The sequence below is a fragment of the Rhinopithecus bieti genome, unplaced genomic scaffold (assembly GCF_001698545.2).
Source record: "Rhinopithecus bieti isolate Rb0 unplaced genomic scaffold, ASM169854v2 scaffold_63942, whole genome shotgun sequence".
Lineage (NCBI taxonomy): Eukaryota > Metazoa > Chordata > Mammalia > Primates > Cercopithecidae > Rhinopithecus > Rhinopithecus bieti.
This window is the reverse complement of record NW_016824266.1, coordinates 423,770-444,700: the sequence shown is the minus strand read 5'-3', so window position 1 is coordinate 444,700 and position 20,931 is coordinate 423,770. Positions and strand designations below refer to the sequence as shown.

At 42.3% G+C, this 20,931-nt stretch overlaps 2 protein-coding genes across 5 annotated transcripts in view; one reads left to right on the top strand and one right to left on the bottom strand.

The window, feature by feature from the left end:
- The window catches only part of ZSWIM7 (zinc finger SWIM-type containing 7), a 23,711-nt gene extending 18,282 nt beyond the window's left edge, over positions 1–5,429 (bottom strand). The window contains exon 1 of one of the 2 annotated variants that reach the window (XM_017862222.1): positions 5,316–5,429. In XM_017862222.1, coding sequence (XP_017717711.1) covers positions 5,316–5,407 — 92 coding nt within the window. In that variant the 5' untranslated portion in view covers positions 5,408–5,429. The remainder of the gene's footprint in view (positions 1–5,315) is intronic. The other variant, XM_017862223.1, reaches the window with a different exon arrangement.
- The window catches only part of TTC19 (tetratricopeptide repeat domain 19), a 51,083-nt gene continuing 34,976 nt past the window's right edge, over positions 4,825–20,931 (top strand). The window contains exons 1-7 of one of the 3 annotated variants that reach the window (XM_017862219.1): positions 4,825–5,877; positions 5,963–6,093; positions 7,734–7,844; positions 8,613–8,651; positions 9,755–9,811; positions 10,126–10,187; positions 12,387–12,481. In XM_017862219.1, the coding sequence (XP_017717708.1) occupies positions 7,743–7,844; positions 8,613–8,651; positions 9,755–9,811; positions 10,126–10,187; positions 12,387–12,481 (355 nt within the window). In that variant the 5' untranslated portion in view covers positions 4,825–5,877; positions 5,963–6,093; positions 7,734–7,742. The other 2 variants (XM_017862221.1, XM_017862218.1) reach the window with 2 other exon arrangements.

Sequence of the window (20,931 nt, the reverse complement as noted above, 5' to 3'; positions counted from 1 at the left end):
GACTCCGTCTCAAAAATAAAATAAAATAAAATAAAATAAAAGCATGAATTCCAAAGGATAAGAAGGACAGGGAGAAACAACAGCTATGATACACTGGAAGCTGATAGAAGAGTAGAAAATGATTTATAAGACCTAAGAAAACTGAATCCTAGGCTAGCAATGGGGAGAGTCAAGCACCAGCCTGAGTTACACTGCAAAATCCACCTCTCCCCTTCCCCAAACCCTAACAAATTGGCACCAAATAGCTTCACTGGGGATGAAGCAGGGATATGAAAATAAGACTCTTTTCAAGTACGTTTGAGAAGTAGTGGCACCCCAGTACCCTCCACAGGTTTAGGTGACTGCCTTTCCCTCATTCTGGCAAAAGACTAGGTTTATCTTCTGGAGAGGTTCAAACATAGGCTATCTGCACTAGGGAAAAATACTAAGTACAGTGAAAGTCAAGGTGTCACACTGAAAACAGGATCTCCTGCTCTCTTCCCTAACATGGCTCCCATAACACAAGCAATCAGGCCTTCGCCCTCCAGCCAGGAGACTGGAAGTCTTCCCTGGGTATATCCCAAGAGAAGTGGGAATGACACTGAAATGGTTTCCCCAACTAAATTGTCTAGTGAGAACAACTATAATGACGTTCATATTCCATATGCCCCTCTACCACCCAGAGCTTCCAAGAAGCTTTTTAGTCTTCCACTCTGAAATATGACTAGACAGCCAAGGGTTACCAGACAACAAAGGAAAAACGAAACAGAATAAAACAAACAGAAGAAAGTTAGAGGAAAAACTGCAGAAAGGAGAAAATTTTAAACATCTATTAATATTTTATCATTAGAAAAAAGTTAATGCAATCAGAAAACAGGCACAAAAACAGGCAGAAGACATAATAAGAACAAATAAATCTTCTGAAAAGAAGTTATAAATTAAAAATACATGGTACGTCCCTGTATTTCAGCTACTTGGGAAGCTGAGGCAGTAAGACTGCTTGAAACCAAGAGTCTGGGGCCAGCCTGGGCAATACAGTAAGACCCCGTCTCTCTCTCTTTTTTTTTTTTGAGATGGAGTTTCGCTCTTGTTGCCCAGGCTGGAGTGCGACGACACAATCTTGGCTCACCGCAACCTCCACCTCCTAGGTTCAAGCGATTCTCCTGCCTCAGCCTACAGAGTAGCTGGGATTATAGGCATGTACCACCACGCCCGGCTAATTTTGTATTTTTAGTAAAGACGGGGTTTCATCATGTTGGTCAGGCTGGTCTCGAACTCCCGACCTCAGGTGATCTGCCAGCCTTGGCCTCCCAAAATGCTGGGATTACAGGCATGAGCCACTGTGCCCGGCAAGACCCCATCTCTTAAAAAAAAAAAAAAAAAAAAGACAGCAGGAATCCAACAGAAAATCTGGAAGATAAAGCTGAAGACAAGTTCCTAGGAAGTAGAGAATATATAAAAGAAACACAGAAGCCACAGTAAGTCAACCAGAAGGACAACAGAGGACATCCAGTAACTTAATTACACAAATACTGGAAAGAACAGAGAAAACAGATGGAGGGAACTCATCAGTCAAATAATTCAAAATTCCCCACAGCTGAAGGACATGAATTTCTAGCTTGAAAGGGCCCACGGTGTGCCCACACTGTGAAGCGAAAAAAACAAACTTTATCGGAAGATTCAGAACACTGGTTATAAAGAAAAGATCATTCAAACTTCCAGAGAAAATAAAGGTCACATACCAAAATCAGGAGTAACACTAGAAGCCAGGAGGTCGAATAATATTTTCAGATGTCTGAAGAAATATTTCCAACAAATAATTCAATACCTAGACAAACAATCACTTAAGTGTGAGGGTAGAAAAAGAACTTTTTCAGCTGGGAGAGATGGTTCACGCCTGTAATCCCAGGACTTTGGGAGGCGGAGGTGGGCAGATCACCTGAGGTTGGGAGTTCAAGATCAGCCTGACCAACATTTAGTATCTCTACTAAGAATACAAAAACTATTAGCCGGGCATGGTGGCGCATGCCTGTAATCCCAGCTACTCGAGAGACTGAGGCAGGAGAATCCCTTGAACCCAGGAGGCGGAGGTTGTGGTGAGCCGAGATCGCGCCATTACACTCCAACCTAGGTGACAAGAGTGAAACTCCGTCTCAAAAAAAAAAAACAAAAAAAAACCCCACAACTTTTTTAGACATAAAAGCCTCAAAAAGGGGCCGGTGTGGGGGCTCACAACTATAATCCCAGCACTTTGGGAGCCCAAGGCAGAAGGATCGCTTGAGCCCAGGAGTTCCAGACTAGCCCGGGCAACAAAGGAAGACCCCGTCTCTACAGAAAATAAAATGATCAGCTGGGCGTTAGGTGTGATTGCGCCACTGTACTCTAGGCTGGCGAACAGAGCGAGACCCGGTCTCAAAAAATAGAAAAGAAAGCCTCAAAAAGTACATCTCATGCCCCCCTCTTCAGGAAGCTGGCAGAGTATGTGTGCCATAAAATAAGGTAGTAAGCCTGGGCAACACAGTGAAACCCTGTCTCTACAAAAAATAAAAAAATTAGCTGGGCATGGTGGTACACACCTGTGGTACCAGTTATTCAGGAGCCTGAGACAAGAGGAGCTCTTCAGCTGGGGAAGTTGAGGGAGCAGTGAGCTATGATTGTGCCACTGCACTCCAGCCTGAGTAACAGAGCAAGACCGTGTCTCAGAAAAAAAAAAATTTACATGGGCCGGGTGCGGTAATCCTGGCACTTTGGGAAACCAAGGTAGGTGGATCTCTTGAGCCCCAGAGTTCGAGTCTAGCCTAGGCAACATGGTAAGACCCTGTCTCTACAAAAAAATACAAAAAACTAGCCAGCCGTGGTATTGTGCACCTGCAATCCCAGATACTCACTTGGGAGGCTGAGGTGGGAGGATCATCTGAGGCTAGAAGGTCTAAGGTACAGTGAGCTTTGATCATGCTATTGCACATCAGCCTTGGTGACAGTGAGACTGTCTCAAAAAAAAAAAAAGGTAGTAAACCAAGAAAAAGAAAACTGTAGGATATACTAACCATAACACCCAACATAGATACAGAGAATTCCCAGATAATAATGGTGAAGAGAGATCTCAGGAAACAGCCAAGAGATTAGCCAGTCCATATTAAGCAAGTCAGAAGGCTCTAGAGATGTCTTCAGGAAGGTGAAACTGATAGCACACTTCATTCATCCGAACATCTTGAGGGGAGATTGAGAACACTAGTAAAGGATGTGAGGTTAAAGTAGGAATAAATATGTAAAAAACTGAACAAGTAAATAAACAAAAACAAGACAGTTATAACTCCAGGGAAATCCAAAAGTTACAAAGAAAACAAAAAGTAATCATAGCTTCCTTCATGGTTCCACTGTGACTAGTTTATATATCATCATACAAGTATAAATTTGGAATCTTGATCTAAAAAAATTACCACTGAAGAATGGGAGTTAGGAAGGGTGTATAACTATACATTAATAGAACAAAGATTTTTGAAAAGACAGAAAACAGGGCTGCTGAAAATAAACATGAATCAACAGCATTGGTCCCTGTGTCTGAACCATGGGTGTCAGGGGCAATGATTATGCCCCCTTCAGGATTGTCAGTGTGTCTTGTGAACCTTCTTGCGGGAGGGAAAAAACCCAAAACTGGCTGGGCACGGTGGCTCCTGCCTGTAATGCCAGCATTTTGGGAGGCTGAGGTGGGTGGATCACAAAGTCAGGAGTTCAAGACCAGGCTGGCCAATATGGTGAAATCCTGTCTCTACTAAAAATACACAAATTAGCTGGGTGTGGTGGCATGCACCTGTAGTCCCAGCTACTTGGAAGGCTGAGGCAGGAGAATCGCTTGAATTCAGGAAGTGGAGGTTGTGGTGAGCCAAAATGGTGCCACTGCACTTCAGCCTGGGAGACAGAGCAACACTCTGCCTAACAACAACCAAAAAAAAAAACCAAACTACTTTCAATGTATGGATTAATCTATTCAGACACAGAACAGTAGAACAGTTCTGGTGATGATTGTTTAAAGTGACAGTATTCCAAACCCTCAGGCCATCAAATCTTAGAGCCCAGAACAACTGTATAAGCTAACATCAGTTGGCTTTTTTCCCATCTTTTTTGGAATCAAGCATGTTTGAATACCTGGCTGCACTAATCTTTCAAGCACATATACTTAAGTCTCCTTAATTTTGACTGAGATGAGAAAACAAAAGTTGGCTTATTTTCTCAGTTCCTTAAAACAGTAACTCAAGATAAACCCTTTCAAAAATGCAGTACAGTACTTTTAAAAGAAAAGACATCCACATTGAATAAGCAGTGGCAGTTTTGGGGCCTAATATGGCTGTTATTTATAAGGTGGCCATTTTTACATCGTAAGAGTAGTTCATTAGTCAATGCATTTTGATTAGATCAAATTTGATTTGATCTTATCCTAGCATACTCTGAACACATCTTGAGTTCAACCCCTCTCAAGTGATTTTGGCGAGCATAGCCAAAGAGCATCCTCTGCTGGTCAGAAAAAAAAATGGTGCTTTCACACTACCCAAATTTACTCCAATGATTGCAATATGCATTTAGGATTTGTGGCTCTCAAAATGCTTTTTTTTTTTTTTTTGAGACGGAGTTTCGCTCGTTGCCCAGGCTGGAGTGCAATGGCGCGATCTCGGCTCACAGAAACCTCCGCCTCCCGGGTTCAAGCGATTCTCCTGCCTCAGTCTCCTGAGTAGCTGGAATTACAGGCGCCCGCCACCACGCCCAGCTAATTTTTTGTATTTTTAGTAGAGACGAGGTTTCACCATGCTGGCCAGGCTGGTCTCGAACTGCTGACCTCAGGTAATCCACCTGCCTCAGCCTCCCAAAGTGCTGGGACTACAGGCGTGAGCCACCGCGCCGGGCCTACTTTTTAAAGTGTATGAAAGCATTAACTTTAATGTTAACATCAGAATTTGAGAAAAAGAAGTTTAATAATTCAAATTTCGTCTAAAATAATCCAGAACTCCACGTTTCTATCACTCACTGTAGGCTCCTGTCCCTTCCACCCCTGGGCGGGAACCCCTCCCAGGGACCCAGCCAGCTCTCAGCACTTCGGTCCCCACTGGCCTACTCGATCCGATGGAGGGGCTCCTGCAACTGCGCTGTACCCTAAATATTTCCTGAATCGATTTGACTTTTACTTGTTCCAATTTCGCTTTTTTTTGGTTGCTTTTTTACGAACAAGAGGTTTAGAAAACCACATGGAAAAAAGGCAAGGCCGGGCCCGGACGCCCCGCCTCCTGCCTCCCGGCCCCGCGGTGCCCGGATGCCGGGCTCGCGCCCACGGCGCAGCTACACACGACCTCAGTCCCGTACTTCGCGCGTTCTCCTGCACCGCCGCGGCCATCTCGCTTAGGAGCTGCTCCACGACCGCTGGCAACACTGCGGCCATCGTGTCGCACGACACGCCCTCCACGACTGGTCGACCGCCGCGACGCTCCAGCTGACGGCTCCTACCCTCGGAGAATCCCTACGCCGGCCGGGGCAGGGCTAGACAGAGTGACGTCGACGCGCGTCATCGCGCGTGCGGACGCAAGGATGTCCTGCTCAGTCGTCAGGGCCCGGCCAATCCAGAGGGCGCTCGCCGCGGGGGCGGGGGCCAGGATCGCGCCTGGCCTGCAGCTTGCGCAAGAGACGCGGCGCGGACCAGAGCATGTACCGGCTCCTCAGCGGCAGTCTGGGCGGCAGGCCTCTCCGGGCCGCCGCCGGGAACGCGCGGGACGGTGCCGGGACGCCTGCCTCCCGCGAGCCTGACTCCCTGGGCTGGCCAGGGAAGGCGGGGCCGAGGCTGAACGGTGCGCCATCCCGAAGTCGCGCGACGCGCCGGGGCCAGGGCCTGAGGCCTGCTGCCGCTGCTGGCAGGTGAGGGGCGCGGGCCGGGCGGGGCCGACCGGGCGGGGACAGGGGCGCGGGCCGGGCCCGATGACCTCAGAGCCCCTTCCCGCAGCGCTCGCCTGGTTCTCGAGGCCCGCTGCGGCAGAGGAGGAGGAGGAGCAGCAGGGAGCCGACGGGGCCGCCGCCGAGGACGGGGCGGACGAAGCCGAGGCCGAGATCATCCAGCTGCTGAAGCGAGCCAAGGTGAGGCGGCTCCGGGCCCTGCGCCCGGCCGAGCGCGGTAGCCTTTGTGAGCGGGGTCTTGGCGTTGTCGCTGCGCATTATTCTCTCCGCCTCGCCGAAGAGTGGATGGAGGCTCCGCGGGTAAAATTGCCAAGAATGAGGTGGGTCATCAGAGAGGGGATTGGAATCCATCCAGGCTTTCCCGACTCTAAGGCCTGCAGTTAAACCTCTGCAGTGTCAAGTGCAAATGGAGATGGCGCCCCAGGCATCATGCTTTTATGCAAACGAAATACCGGGAACGTTTTGTAGTTGTTTTATCAATTAACCAGCCTACCTGAAATGACATAATTTCTCACGTATATAGCGGCCTGAAAATGTCAACTTAGTATTGGTTATGCTATTCGGTTCTCTTTCTGAATTCTTCCCTTTCTCTACATCCTTTTCTATTTTCTTTTCTCCTCTTTTCCCCAAGTTATCTCATGCCAACAACGTCCATATTTGTGTTTCCAGACTGTAGTGTGCTACTGACATGCCATCTGCACTTTGGTACCTTACCTGCCTCTCAGATTTAACATGCCCAAAACTAAACTCGATCTTTAATGCCTCCTCAACATGTGCTTTCACCATCTTAACTATCATCAGTTTTTCAGCCTAAAAAACCTCAGTCATTCTTAAAACTTGTGGTACGTTACCATTGCCTTCCAATGCACTTAGAGTTCAGCAACAAGTCCTGTTGCCAACAAATGCAAAATATGTCTCAAATCTTTCCCCTTTTCTGTATCTCCTTTGCTGTCACCCTAGTGCAAACCACCATTGCCACCAACTATGCTCCAGTAGTCTTTCCTAGCCTCCTGTCCCCTTGCAATCTATTCTCCATGCAGAAACCAAAGCAACCAGAAAAAAAAAAAAAAGTAAATTGGATCATACCATCTCCTTGCCTGAAAGCTCTGAATGGCTACCCACTGCATTTATGATAAAATACAAACTCCTTGCCATGGCTTGCAACACCCCACATGATCTAAACCAGCATACCTTGCCCACCCGTTTGGCAGTAATCCTCTAGCTCACCATCCTCCCTTCACATCTGTTTCTTTGCATTTCTTCCCCAAAACCATTCTCTTCAACTTGTAGGGACTTCACTCATTTTCTACCCTCTGTTTGAGTCATTGTTCTCCCCAGGTCCTTATTTGGTTGACTCATTCTCATCCTTCCATATCTCAGTTTAGCTGTCACTTCCTTGGAAGGCTTCCCTAAGTCCCATTTGGAGGAGACCCCTTATCATTCCTTTCTGTCATCTTTATAGCTCTTATCATTAGTTGTAATTAAGCTTACTTGTCCTATATGGTCACCTCCAGCCTGCAAGAAATTAGAGGATGGAGGACAAGCAGCTTCCTTATAAAATATGTTGTAAGATAACATTCCTTCTGCCTGTGTCTCTTGGCCAAAACTTCATCAGATGGCCACACCTAGCTGCAAGGGAGGCTGACCTCCCTGTCACCTCTATAGACAATGCCTTGTACATAGTAGGAATTCAGTAAATGTCTGATGAATGAGTTAGCTTCCTTCTATCAGTTGGGATGTGTAGTTGCATACACTTCTGTCTGGTAGCATATGCATCTACTATATGTTTCATTTTCTATTATTTTGTCTTCCCTTTTCAGTTGAGCATCATGAAAGATGAGCCAGAAGAGGCTGAGTTAATTTTGCATGATGCTCTTCGCCTCGCCTATCAGACTGATAACAAGAAGGCCATCACTTACACTTATGATCTGGTAACTCTTATAACCAGTCTGAACCACTGATGAGGAAGGTTGGATGGAAGGGAAGGGTTGTTAGTTCTCCTGATTTATATTCCTGACTTTCATGATGTTCTAAAGCTCCTTTTCTTTTTTACTGAGTTTTCTTTTGGCTTCAGTTTTATTTTTTTTGTTTCGTTTTGTTTTGTTTTGAGATGGAGCCTTGCTCTGTTGCCCAGGCTGCAGTGCAGTGGCACGATCTTGGCTCACTGCAACCTCCGCCTCATGAGTTCAAACGATTCTTCTGCTTCACCCTCCCGAGTAGCTGGGATTACAGGTGCGCATCACTATGCCTGGCTAATTTTTGTATTGTAGTAGAGATGAGGTTTCACCATATTGGCCAGGCTGGTCTCGAACCCCTGACCTCAGGTGATCCACCTGCCTTGGCCTCCCAAAGTGCTGAGATTACAGGCATGAGCCACCATGCCCGGCCACGGCTTCAGTTTTTTTACCCTTGGGGTGACATAAGACCTCTCAATTACAGACCAAAAGAAACCAGTATCATTAGCATGTTTCTTTAATGATGAGTGGACCTAGATTTGGTTTGTTAACAACAAAGTATGTGCAAGTATTTACTTCTCACATGATTGCTGTTCTGTGTTTCTAGCAGATTAATTGGTGACATGCCTTTCATTTTAAACATTTTTAAATTTTGAGGGTGAAAGCAAAAGGGAATTTTAAAGTTTTGAGATAAGAAGGAACACAGTAGTCTAAACTGAAAAACAATCTGTAATTTGCTTTCAGATGGCCAACTTAGCATTTATACGGGGTCAGCTTGAAAATGTAAGTAAATTACTTTGCAATATCTTGAATTTGTGAAGGAGTAGCTTCAAGGGTACTGTGATAGTAAGGGTACAGGATAAGCTGCTATAACAAAGAGACCCCAGAATATAGTGACTCAAACAAGATACAAATGTATTTCTCTTTATTGTGTTAGTCCAGAGATAGGTTAAAGACTGAAGACAGACATAGGCACCTTTGCTCTCTGATCCATAAGTCCAGGTTCCTTCTAAGATAAGCCCTCATCTGCCTGGGTGAGCTGACTCACCTCCAGCCTGCAGGAAGCAGGAGAAGATGGACTGTGAGCAGCTTCCTTATAAAATATGATTTAGAAGTTCATGTTCTTTCTGCCTGCATCCCTTGGCCTAAATTTTATCATATGACCATATCTAACTTCAGGGTGTCCAATCTGCTAAAATTGGCTGAATGTTTTTTTTTAAGATAAGGTCTTGATCTGTTGCCCAGGTTGGAGTGTGGTGGCTTGATCACGGCCGACTGCAACCTCGACCTCCCAGGCTCAGTTGATCCTCCCACCTCAGCCTCCTGAGTAGCTGGGACTCCAGGCGTGTGCCACAACACCTGGCTAATTTTATTTATTTATTTATTTGTTTGTTTGTTTATTTATTGTAGAGACGGGGTTTCACCATGTTTCCCAGGCGTGTGCCACAACACCTGGCTAATTTTCTTATTTATTTGTTTGTTTATTTATTTATTTATTTATTTATTTATTTATTTATTGTAGAGATGGGGTTTCACCATGTTTCCCAGGCTAAATTGAGGGGACTCTGTAATCAAAAAGATAGAGAAGCAGAATGACTATTAGGAGACAGTTTGTAGTCTCTGCCACAGTGGGTTTGGATAAGAAGTTAATCTCTGAGGTTGTTTTCTGCTCATCAGAGAGTAGTTTAAGGTACATAGAGGATGTTGGGGATCCTGATATTTTGATCTGTTTTCCCTTCAAAAGGGTACTTTTCTGTGTGTGAGTGTGCATGTGTGTGAGTATATGGGCTTTACAAGGAATGATGCATCAGATTGGTACTTAGAATCTGGGGCCATATATATATAATGGGTCCCAATTAAAAGAAAATCTTTTCTTATGCTTTTAGGCTGAACAACTTTTTAAAGCAACAATGAGTCACCTCCTTGGAGGGGGCATGAAGCAGGTAAGGACATTGCCTAGTATTGGCCCCTCACTGAAGCAGTTTTCAGAACAGTCTTGTCTGCTGAAAACTCCTGCTAGCCCCACCATACGCTTTGGTCAGGAAAGGTGGAGTTTCCCTTCTGAGATCTGTATACAAGTAGACATTCTTTCACTAAATGCAACAGCATGTTCGCCAAGGAATTCACAGTTGGCTAATCATGCTAAAAGAATAAAGACTGTGGCTTTGAGGCCACCATCAGTCTGGAAGTTGATCTGAAATAATCCATGAGAATATTTTACTTGTTATGAATTCCCTACATTCTCTTTCTCTCACAGGAGGACAATGCCATAATTGAAATTTCCCTAAAGCTGGCCAGTATCTATGCTGCACAGAATAGGTAAGTACGGCAGCCAGGGAGTAGGACTGTGGGCAGAAAACTTTGACTCTGGGATGTTACATAATATTCATTGCCTGCTGGTCATCTGGGTCTCCCAGAAATTGGGTGCCACACTCAAAAAGTGTTCTATCCCTCATCTTTGGAATTGTCAGTCTTTTCCAGTTTGCCCCTCCTGTTTCCAGTAGCCTGCCTAGTGGGGCACACAGCATCTCTGGCTGCCCTGTGACAAAGCTAACTAAGTTTTCTGTTGCTGCTTGAAGTGGGAAGGGAAGTTAGAATTAGAACTTTAGTTTAACTTTTTTAGAAGAGGAAAGAGCAGTGTGAAAGCTGCTGGGGATAATATATTAATACTCTGAAGAGGCCATTTTGCTGGTATAAATAGAGTTCAAAGATGAAGCATCTAGGATGTAAGCAGAGAACTCCTAGAGAGTTGTATTTGGGGTGAATTTAGGGAGAGACTTAAGACTAGCTTCACTTAGGGTTTTAGTGGTGCAGAAGTTGGTGCGAGAGGTTTGGAGTGACACGGAGCCTGATGCTGTAGAAAGGGTGCTTACCGAGACCAGGCCCTGGCACTGGTCCCTGCTGTCCTACTCATCAGCTCCTTTGTTCTCATCAGGACCTGCAGAGTCTCCTTGCATTTTGATTGGACACTAGATAGGCTAGAGCTTCCTAGAGCCTTTGACTTCACGTCTTTTGAGGAGCTTTGAGCTTGGCCTATGCCAGAGAACACTGCAGCTTGGTCATTCTTCCTTGGAGTTGTAACCAACATGCCTAGTTCTTGATTGGGTATGAACTCCTAGGGTAAGAAGAAGCCCGGGGCTAATAAACGTTCAGTAAGACAAATTCATAGTCTTATAGACGTGAAAGCTAGTAACAGCCTCTAAGTTATATGGTATACTGTACTTTTTATTTTGTTTTATTAAGACAAGCATGAGACTAGAAAAGACATGGCCAGATCTGAGGCTTCGAAAGGCTGATGTAAGTTAGGAGGGGAATTGTTTGTGGACCTCTTGCTTTAATTGGAAGCATCTTGTGGTCAGCATCTACTTGCCCTGTGTTATGGCTGGAGAGGGCCCTCGCCAAGTTTTGAGTCTAGGGAAGGAAGGGGCTGCTTCTGTTCTTCTGAGAACAGAGCAGAACAGTAGGGTCGTAAGTTCTCCCCTGGCAAAGCACTAGAGAAAAGATGAGCTTTTAGTGCCACTTCTGTAAGAAACTAGAGCCAAAACCGAAGAAAAAGAACCAAAACTGACTTCCTAAATGGAGAAGGGATTTCTGTCACATTTCCTCTGCATCTCTGTAAAAAGTCAGCTAGCCTGCTTGGGTTAACTGAACCCTCTCCAGTTGATTGAGGGTCCAGGGCTACCGAGTTGGGTTAAATGACTTCTATTGCCACAGCTAGGAGTTGCATTTCTGCAAAAGAAACTTTTGTCAGAGACCTACAGCTTGAAATAAATATAAAATGACTAAAGCTCTTCAGAAGCTGTATGAGGTCAACAGTTGGAATCCTCACTGCAGGGTGGCCTGAACCTCTGTTCAGGGTAGTATTACTTTGAACAGGGGTAAGACTTTCGCACATGGAGAAACCGATTCACTGGAGACCATCTGTTAGTGGGAGATGATGAAGACCGCTGGCTATGTCAGTTATTAAAATTAGGGCAGCATTCCTAGCTTTTTGTGTCTTAAGTTATATTAAATGGATGACTTTTAACTACTTTGAGAAATGACAGATTTGACACTCCTTAGACTTTAAACAAAGTTCCCTCTTCCCATTTTACACTTCCTTTACTGATAATGTTTAAACTGAGCTGGAAAAATGAAGATAAAAAAGGAATTTATGAAAAGGTAAATGGGCCGGGCGCGGTGGCTCATGTTTGTAATTCCACCACTTTGGGAGGCCGAGGCAGGTGGATCACCTAAGGTCAGGAGTTCGAGACCAGCCTGACTAACATGGAGAAACTCTGTCTTTACTAAAAATAGAAAAATTAGCTGGGCATGGTGGCGGACACCTGGAATCCCAGTTACTCGAGAGCTGAGGCAGGAGAATCGCTTGAACCCAGGAGGTGGAGGTTGCTCTGAGCTGAGGTCGCGCCATTGCACTCCAGCCTGGGCAACAAGAGCGAAACTGCATCTCAACGGCAAAAAAAAAAAAAAAAAAAAAGAAGAAAAGGTAAATGGCTGATTATTGATTTTGCTTTACAGACAGGAATTTGCTATTGCTGGCTATGAATTCTGCATTTCAACTCTAGAGGAAAAAATTGAAAGAGAAAAGGAGTTAGCAGAAGACATTATGTCAGGTAGGAAACCCATTATCTGGGCATCGCCTTTTCTCCACAAAAGGCTTTACTTTACACTTTGAGAAATGGAAAGAGACCTAAGTTGGGAAGAGGGAAAGTTACCTATCTTTAAGGTATCAGCAGAAGTTTTGGAAAAAAATGTTTTTTTTAAAATTTTGCTGTTTTGGGGTTTTTTTTTTTTTTTAACCCCTTGGTGACATGTTCATAATTTATCTGTTAACTTTTAGTTACATATAACTTATGGAAAATCGGGGAGCAGAAGAAGAAGGTTTTTCTTTTATTATCTCTTAGTTCAGCTACCAATCAAAATGCTTATTACATTTTAGCCCTAGATATACAGCAAATTAAGAAAGAAGAGAAAAAAAGCTCATGTTTTTGCAATTCATCCTCACTCATTCTAGAGGCTAGGAATAGAACTGGATGAGCAGGAAGTTCTCTAGCTCTGCACCATTTTGGGTTTCTTAATTTGGGTTGAGGTATTGAGAATTTTCAGATTTGACATTTATTCAATACCTACTCTATACCAAGAGCTATCAAGATGGTAGGGATACAGCAGTCAACTCTTCTGTACCTAATTGTCTTCTACCTCTCTCTTGAACAGACAGTAGTCCCCTATTATCCATGGGGGATATGTTCCAAGACCCCCAGCAGATGCCTGAAACGAATTCTAATACACTGTGTTTTTTTCTTATACATATGTACCTATGATAAAGTTTAATTTGTAAGTTAGGCACAGTAAGAGATTAACAATAACTTATAGAACAATTATAACTATATACTGTTAACAGTGTCACAGACAGAAGATTCATTCTTATTGTAGATCTTATCAACCTCAGCATACAGTTTTGTTTTTTTTTTCTTATTGAGAACTTTCTATGACTTCTCTTTGTCATATCCAAATTGCCAGTATCACTACTCTTACACTTTGGGGCCATTATGTAAAATATGGATTGCTTGAGCACAAGTACTGCGACACTGTGAGTTGATCTGATAACTGAGACTGCTGCTAAGTGATTGAGGTCAGGTGCCGTATACAACTTGGGTACACTGGACAAAGAGGTGATTCACGTCCTGAGCAGGATGGAGTGTGACAGGGCAAGATTTCATCATGCTACCCAGAATGGCATGCAATTTAAAAACTTATGGATTATTTCTGGAATTTTTCATTTAATATTTTTCGGACCATGGTTGACTGCAGATAACTGAAACCCCAGAAAATGAAACTGTGGATTAGGAGGGATCACTGTACACCAATTTTTTTGTTTTCATCACTCCACTGAAGCTACCTTTATCAGAGTCACCAAATCCAATGGTTACTTGTCAATCCTTAATTTACTCATCAGCAGCTTTAACTGGGGTCACTGTCTCCTACTGAAAATACTTTCACTTGGCTTCTGGGATGCCTCACTGGTCTCTCCAGTGAGGTGAACAGACTTCCCTACCTCTTAATGTTGGCAGGCCTTAGGGCTGTTTTCAGTCCTATTCTGTTTTCTCTCTGCCCCCACACCTAGGAGATATCTTTTAGTTCCATACTTTTAAATATTACATTTACACTTTCAGCCCCAACTTGCCCCCAAATGGCAGACTTATGATTATGATTGCCTACCCGACATCTTGACTTGAAGTCTAATGGTCATCTCATACTTCCCATGTCCAAAATAGATCTCTTCAGTTTTGCCGCTCACGACTTGTTTCTTCACCAGTCAGCCCCAGATTTGTAAATGGCACACTACTCATTTAGTTGCTTTGGCCAAGAACCTAAGAATTGTCCATGATTTCTTCCTCATTCCTCGTATCTAATCCATCAGCAAGTTATATTGGATCAGCCATCAAAATATATCCATACTGACCACATCTCATCCCGTTACCCTACTGCTTTGGTCCAGGCTATCACTGTTTCAAGACCTCAGTACCTTTGTATCACCTTTAGAATAAATTTAGACTCCCTGCGTGGACCTGTAAGGTGCTTATGACCTGGGCCCACCCACCTCTTCCACGCCATCTGCTGCTCTCCCCTCGCTCGTTCCAGTCTCACCACACTGGTCTTATTCTGGCACATTCCAAGCTCAGTGCCGCCTCAAGGCCTCTTTGCTTGATATTCCCTCTACCTAGACTGTTCTCACCTTTTCCTGGCCAACTCCCATACTTCACTCAGGTCTCTGCTCAAATAGCACTTCCTCAGAGTCCTCTCCTCACTAAAATTATCATCTCTTCCCACCTTACTATTGCTCTACTCCTCTTTCCTTTACTTTTCTTCATCACACTTGAAAGTAGAGGTGTGTGTGTTGTGTGCTTGTGTTTGTTTCTCCACTAAAAGTATGTTTTTGTTTAAAAATGTTTAGTCTTTGTCTTCCTTATCAAAGGAGGATAGACACTTCATCCATTATGCTCACTGCTAAATCCTCGGTGCCTAGAACAGTGCCTGGCACATAATAGAGACTCAGTAATTACTGAATGAAAGAACAAAAGACCCAAGAAAGACCAACAAGTAAATCCAGTTTCAGTGCAGTGTGGAAGTGCTTTGAGGAAATCTACAAGAGGTGTAAAAACAAGTCTAGCTGTCAAGTAAGTCACTTCTGAACTATTTACACCTTTGCTATCTTTCTATGGTTTCTTAGGAGTGTAAAGCTGTATTTCCTGACTCAAAAAGTAATTCCAGTAAACACTGAAGAAAACTGAGAAAAGCACCAAGAAGTAAAGATCATCTATAATCATACTACTAAGAAAGAGCTACTGTTTTTTACTACGGCTTTTCAGGTTACATTTTAAGAAATAAATTTGGGATGATACTGTATATCCCACTTTGTAACCTGAGTTTTAAAAATTTAGTAAGATATTGTGAAAACACTTTTTTTTTTTTCCAGGCAAAGGAATTCTTGTTGGATAGAGCAAACTAATTTCTATTATAAATATTATTTTTACATTTTACTAGGTGTGCAGTATAGAAAATGTGTTACATGATTCTTCATCTTATTTTTTCTAGAAAAGAAATAAATTCCTACCTATTCAGTTTTGCACAAAGCAAATCCATTATCAAATTTATGTGCTTTTTATTGACACAACTATCTCTATCCCAGGAGAGCATTACTTAATTACGTAAAATTACATTACTTACATAAAACCTTGCTCTAGGGTAATTATTTTGTTACCTATGTTGTAAATATATATGTACTTACTGAGGAAATGCCCATAAAAAATTAAGTGAAAACTTTGGTTACAAAACAGTATAGTTAGTATGTAGATCAATGATAGGAATGGAACAAAGGCTTAATGATAGATATCAAAATATAGGCAGTGATTCTCTTTGGTTGGTAGGTTTATAGGGAATTTATATTTTATTTGTGTTTCTCTGAGTATTCTATAATTTTGCACAAATTTATATTTTTCTTTTTAATTTCCAATGTTATCTATTAGTATAAAAAGTCAAATAATATTAATAGTACAAAGCTTAATTTAAGAGAGCATTTTCTTGCTACCTCACCTCACTCCATCTATTTTTTTAATTTTTTTATTTTATTTTATTTTTTTGAGATGGAGTCTCGCTCTGTCACCAGGAGTGCAATGGTGCAATCTTGGCTCACTGCAACCACTGCCTGCTGGGTTCAAGTGATTCTCATGCCTCGGCCTCCCAAGTAGCTGGGACTACAGGCGCCCGCCACCACGCTGAGCTATTTTTGTATTTTTAGTAGAGACGGGGTTTCACCGTGTTAGCCAGTGATCTCCTGACCTCGTGATCCGCCCACCTCGGCCTTCCAAAGTGCTGGGATTACAGGCATGAGCCACAGCGCCTGGCCCCTATTTTCAGCTCTTAAACCAGCTTCCTCTGGTATTTACCTTCACATTTCTCAGTAATATAAATTGCTATTTCCTAATTCATTATTTTCAGAATCTGTTGATTTATGGGAAAGTGAATATTTAGTGCAATTTCTGGTTGTGTCTATGAGTGTATGAATAGTGTTAGCTGCTGAGCCAAGTAACATGATTACACAATTACATTTCCTTTTGTGTACGTTTTGCTTCCGCTCCGTTTGTTATGTGTATGTCAGATTCTTCACTTTTATATACTATTTGCTTTCTTCAATTCATAAGCTTTCCTAATGTTCTAGTTCATGTTGGCTCACTTTTTATTGGCATGGCTGGCCATAGGCATTCAGTCTTCATCTTCCTTTTTTGTTTGTTTTCGTTGAGATGGGGTCTCACTCTGTCGCCAAGGCTGGAGTGCAGTGGCTCGATTTTGGCTCACTGCAAGCTCTGCCTCCTGGGTTTAAGCAATTCTCATGCCTCTGCCTCCTGAGTAGCTGGGATTACAGGCGTGAGCTACCACACCCAGCTAATTTTGTATTTTTAGTAGAGATGGGGTTTCACCATGTTGGCTTGCCTGGTCTCGAACTCCTGACTTCAGGCGATCCACCTGCCTCAGCCTCCCAAAGTGTTGGGATTACAGGCGTGAGCCACCACGCCCAGCTGCATTACATCTTTTTCATCCTGTAACTTTCATTTTAGTGGTATTTGGGGAAGGAGTGGAGAGGAATGTATGTGTTCAGTTCAGAATGGTAAATCTGTTATTGGGCATCAAGATAGTGTCCAAACCTGTTTTTTTAAAGTGGCTTCTTAGCACTGAGATTTCCAAGTCAAGAGTAGCACATTTTAAGGTTGTTGATGATTATTGCCAAATTGCCATTGAAAGAACTGTGTTAATTTACATTTCCTGGTCTGGCTATTTATGTGCTTTGTGACTTTAGTCAAATTACTTAATCCCTGTGTGCTTTTTCTTCAGTATGGGATTAAGAGTAATATGCATAGGACCTTTAGGAAGGTGGAATGAGTTAATAGATAAAAAGTACTTAGAATAATACATTGTAGCTGCTCAAAAAGAGTTTGTTAGTGGTTTTATTATTGTGATAAGGCTATGTCCTCCTTCCCAAAACTCATTAATTTTTATAATCTTTGTTAGCTTGATGATACGGCCTTGATGCATTATCTAGCATTTCTTTGATAAACAGTGAGGTTTATCTTTTTTTTTCTCACCATGTCTTAGGGTGCTGAGAGGTTTATCTTTTATCGGAGCTTTATTGTAAAAATATTAATCCTTTGTCTCTTGGGTTTTCCTCCTGATTTGTGTTTATAGAGTGGTTTTTTTTTCTAATAAAAAGGGAATGTGAAATTAACATTTGTATAAAGAATTATGAGAATTGGTGAGGCACAGTGGCTCACGCCTGTAATCCCAGCACTTTGGGAGGCCAAGGTGGGAGGATCACTTGAGGTCAGGTATTCAAGACCAGCCCTGGCAATGTGGCAAAACCCCATGTTTACAAAAATTATCTGGGCGTGGTGTTGCGCACCTGTAGTCCTAGTTACTTGGGAGGCTGAGGTGAGAATCTCTTGAGCCTGGGAGGTGGAGGTTGCAGTGAACTGAGGTCCCACCACTGTGCTCCAGCCTGGGTGACAGAGCAAGACCCTGTCTTGGGGCGGGGGTGGGTGGGCGTAGGCGGAAGACGATTGTGAGAATAGACAAGTGACCCAGCATTACCAGTACCTTTGGAGCTCTTCCTACCTGAGATAATACTCTCCTTAATCTTGTCACTATCATTCAATGGCACGATCTCGGCTCACCGCAACCTCCACCTCCCAGGTTCAAGTGATTCTCCTGCCTCAGCCTCCCGAGTAGCTGGGATTACAGGCATGTGCCACCACGCCCGGCTAATTTTGTATTTTTAGTAGAGGCGGGGTTTCTCCATGTTGGTCAGGCCGGTCTTGAACTGCCGACCTCAGGTGATCTGTCCACCTCAGCCTCCCAAAGTGCTGGGATTACAGGTATGAGCCAACATGCCCGGCCCATTTGCTTTTCTTTAGTTTTATTCGGTGTCCCTTAAGAAGGTGTCATTTAATTTTTGCATATTGCTTTTAAAAATTTAAATAGGCTGGGTGCAGTGACTCATGCCTGTAATCCCAACACTTTGGGAGGCCAAGGTGGGAGGATCGCTTGAGCCCAGGAGTTTGAGACCAGACTGGGCAACATGGTGAGATCCTGTCTCTTCAAAAAATAAAAAAATTACCTGGGCACGGTGGCACATGCCTGTGGTCCCAGCTACTTAGGAGACTGAGGCAGGAGGATAACTTGAGCCCAAGAGGTCGAGGCTGCAGTGAGCTATCATAGTGCCACTGTCCTTCAGCGCAGGCAGTAGAGAGAGACCCTATCTCAAAAAAAATTAAAATCATATAAATGAATCATAATATGTATTTATTTTAGGGCATGTTTATTACTTGCATGAGTAATCTTTTCAGAATTAGATCAGAATTCATTTCTAATTTCCTTTGCTTTTATTCATCTTTAATACATACTGAGTAGCTGTTCTGTGCCAGGTATTCTAGGATTTGAATAGCAGCAAGTAAGGTAAAAGTCCCTGCTCTTCTGGAGCTTAATGCTTAGAAGTATTTTTCAAGCTTTGAAATCATATGCATCCTCACTCATCTTTCCTTATAATTTTCTATTTTTCTCCTTTTATTTCTAAACATTTTTAATTTAACTTAGTATATCTGGAATTTATTTTGGTGTGAAGCTGGTGACTGTCTTCTTACAGATAGTAATCTGTATGTACTAATTAGTATATACTTGGGTTTCTTTTGGGGTTTTCCATTCTGATGTATTTATCTGATGAGTTTTATAACAGTATATACATTGTTTGAATTATATATTTGAGTTATATGGTAGGACAGTTGACACATGCTTCCTTTGCACAATTCCTTCCCACATTTCACTGTTTTCACATGAATTTTAGAATTATTTTTTCAAGTTCCTAAAGTGCCTTGAAACTGAATTAATCAGATTTGCATTATATTTACAAATTAGTTTGAGGAGATTGCCATCTGAATAAGTTAGCACATCTTTGACTGCAAAGAGCAGAAATTTCATCTAAATTAGGTTTAACAGTAAGGACATTTATGTCAAGTAACTGTGGCAGTTCAGCGACAGGGAGTAGGCTGTTGAGTTAGTTGATAATGTGATTCATTGAAATCATGAAGGAACAGGCTCTTTCCATCTTTCCTCACTCATGTATTTTTTTCCCATGCTCCCCTGGTGGTTGAAACGTGAAACTATAGCAATTCCCAGGAATCTCATCCAGAAATGACAGTGTCCAGAGGAAAAGGAGACTTCTTTGATGTTTCTCATAGGATCAAGGTAATCTCTCCTAGAAGTCTCCAAGTAGATTTATCCTTACTTCTTACTGGTTAGAATTGGGTTACATGCCATTTCTACCCAGTCCTTGGGAAGAAAAATGGATTATCATGATTGGCTAAAACTCATCAGTATCTTTTCCTGAGGATGTGAATCATGTGAGAAAAGAATGGATACTGGGACAAACCGGCTGCTCTGCTAGCAAAGGAAGATCTTTGTAATAGTGAGCCGTCTCACTGAGGAACATTCTATAGCTCCTGCTTATATTATAGTTTTCTTCATATAAATGGCAGCTATTTATTAAATTTGATTCTAACTGACTCCTTGACTGAACTCTTTGCTTTTCAGTTGATATTCACGCTAATTATTCCAGACTTATAATCATACATTCCGGAAATGATGATACAAGTGAAGCATCCCCCAAAACTGAAGCTTTCTGAGTGCCAACATGATGTACAAAGAAAGTACTCATTGGAGCATTTGGATTTGGGTTTTTGGTTTTGGGATGCTGGCAGTATCCAAAGCAAATATTCCAAACTCAAAAAATCTGAAATTTGAAACACTTTTGGTCCTAAACATTTCAGATAAGGAATACTAGGTTGGTAATTGTTTCCTTCCAGAGAGTTATACTACTGTCTCCCTTCCCCACCCTTTATAAAATTAGTTCATTGGCTGTACCATCAAGAAATACTAGTAATAGGCAACTTAGTCTTATATCCAATTTGGTACCAAACTCACATAGTTTTATGTATTACTAAATTTGTTACTATTATATATCTAGAGCAGACCAGGCTTGCTTGTAGGTTAATTGCTTAGTACCTGTGTAGTGCTGGATAGTATTTAATGCTGATATGTAACTTTTGTGTTTCTTATGAGATCCACAGTAAATTTCTTATTGTATTGTTTGTACTATTGTGTTTGTATTATTTGTTATTTCAGGATTGTATTAATGTGATAAAATCAATTGGGATGCTTTCTGTATTTTCTATTCTGAAATAAGTGTATGATATTGCATTGGAATGGTCTGTTCCTTGAAAGTTGTAGAGTCTATCATGCCAGATGGACCAGAACTCCTGAGTTAATTCTCTGACAGATTTTTTCTTCCTTCTTGATAACTCATGTATTTCTTCCATTTTCTTAATTTCAATATAGGACAGTGCTAAATACATAAGCATTAATATCTATTGAATAAATGAACGTATGAGTGAACAAATTTTATAACTTATTAATTTCCTAGAAGAAAACTTTAAGGAATTATATATATATATATATA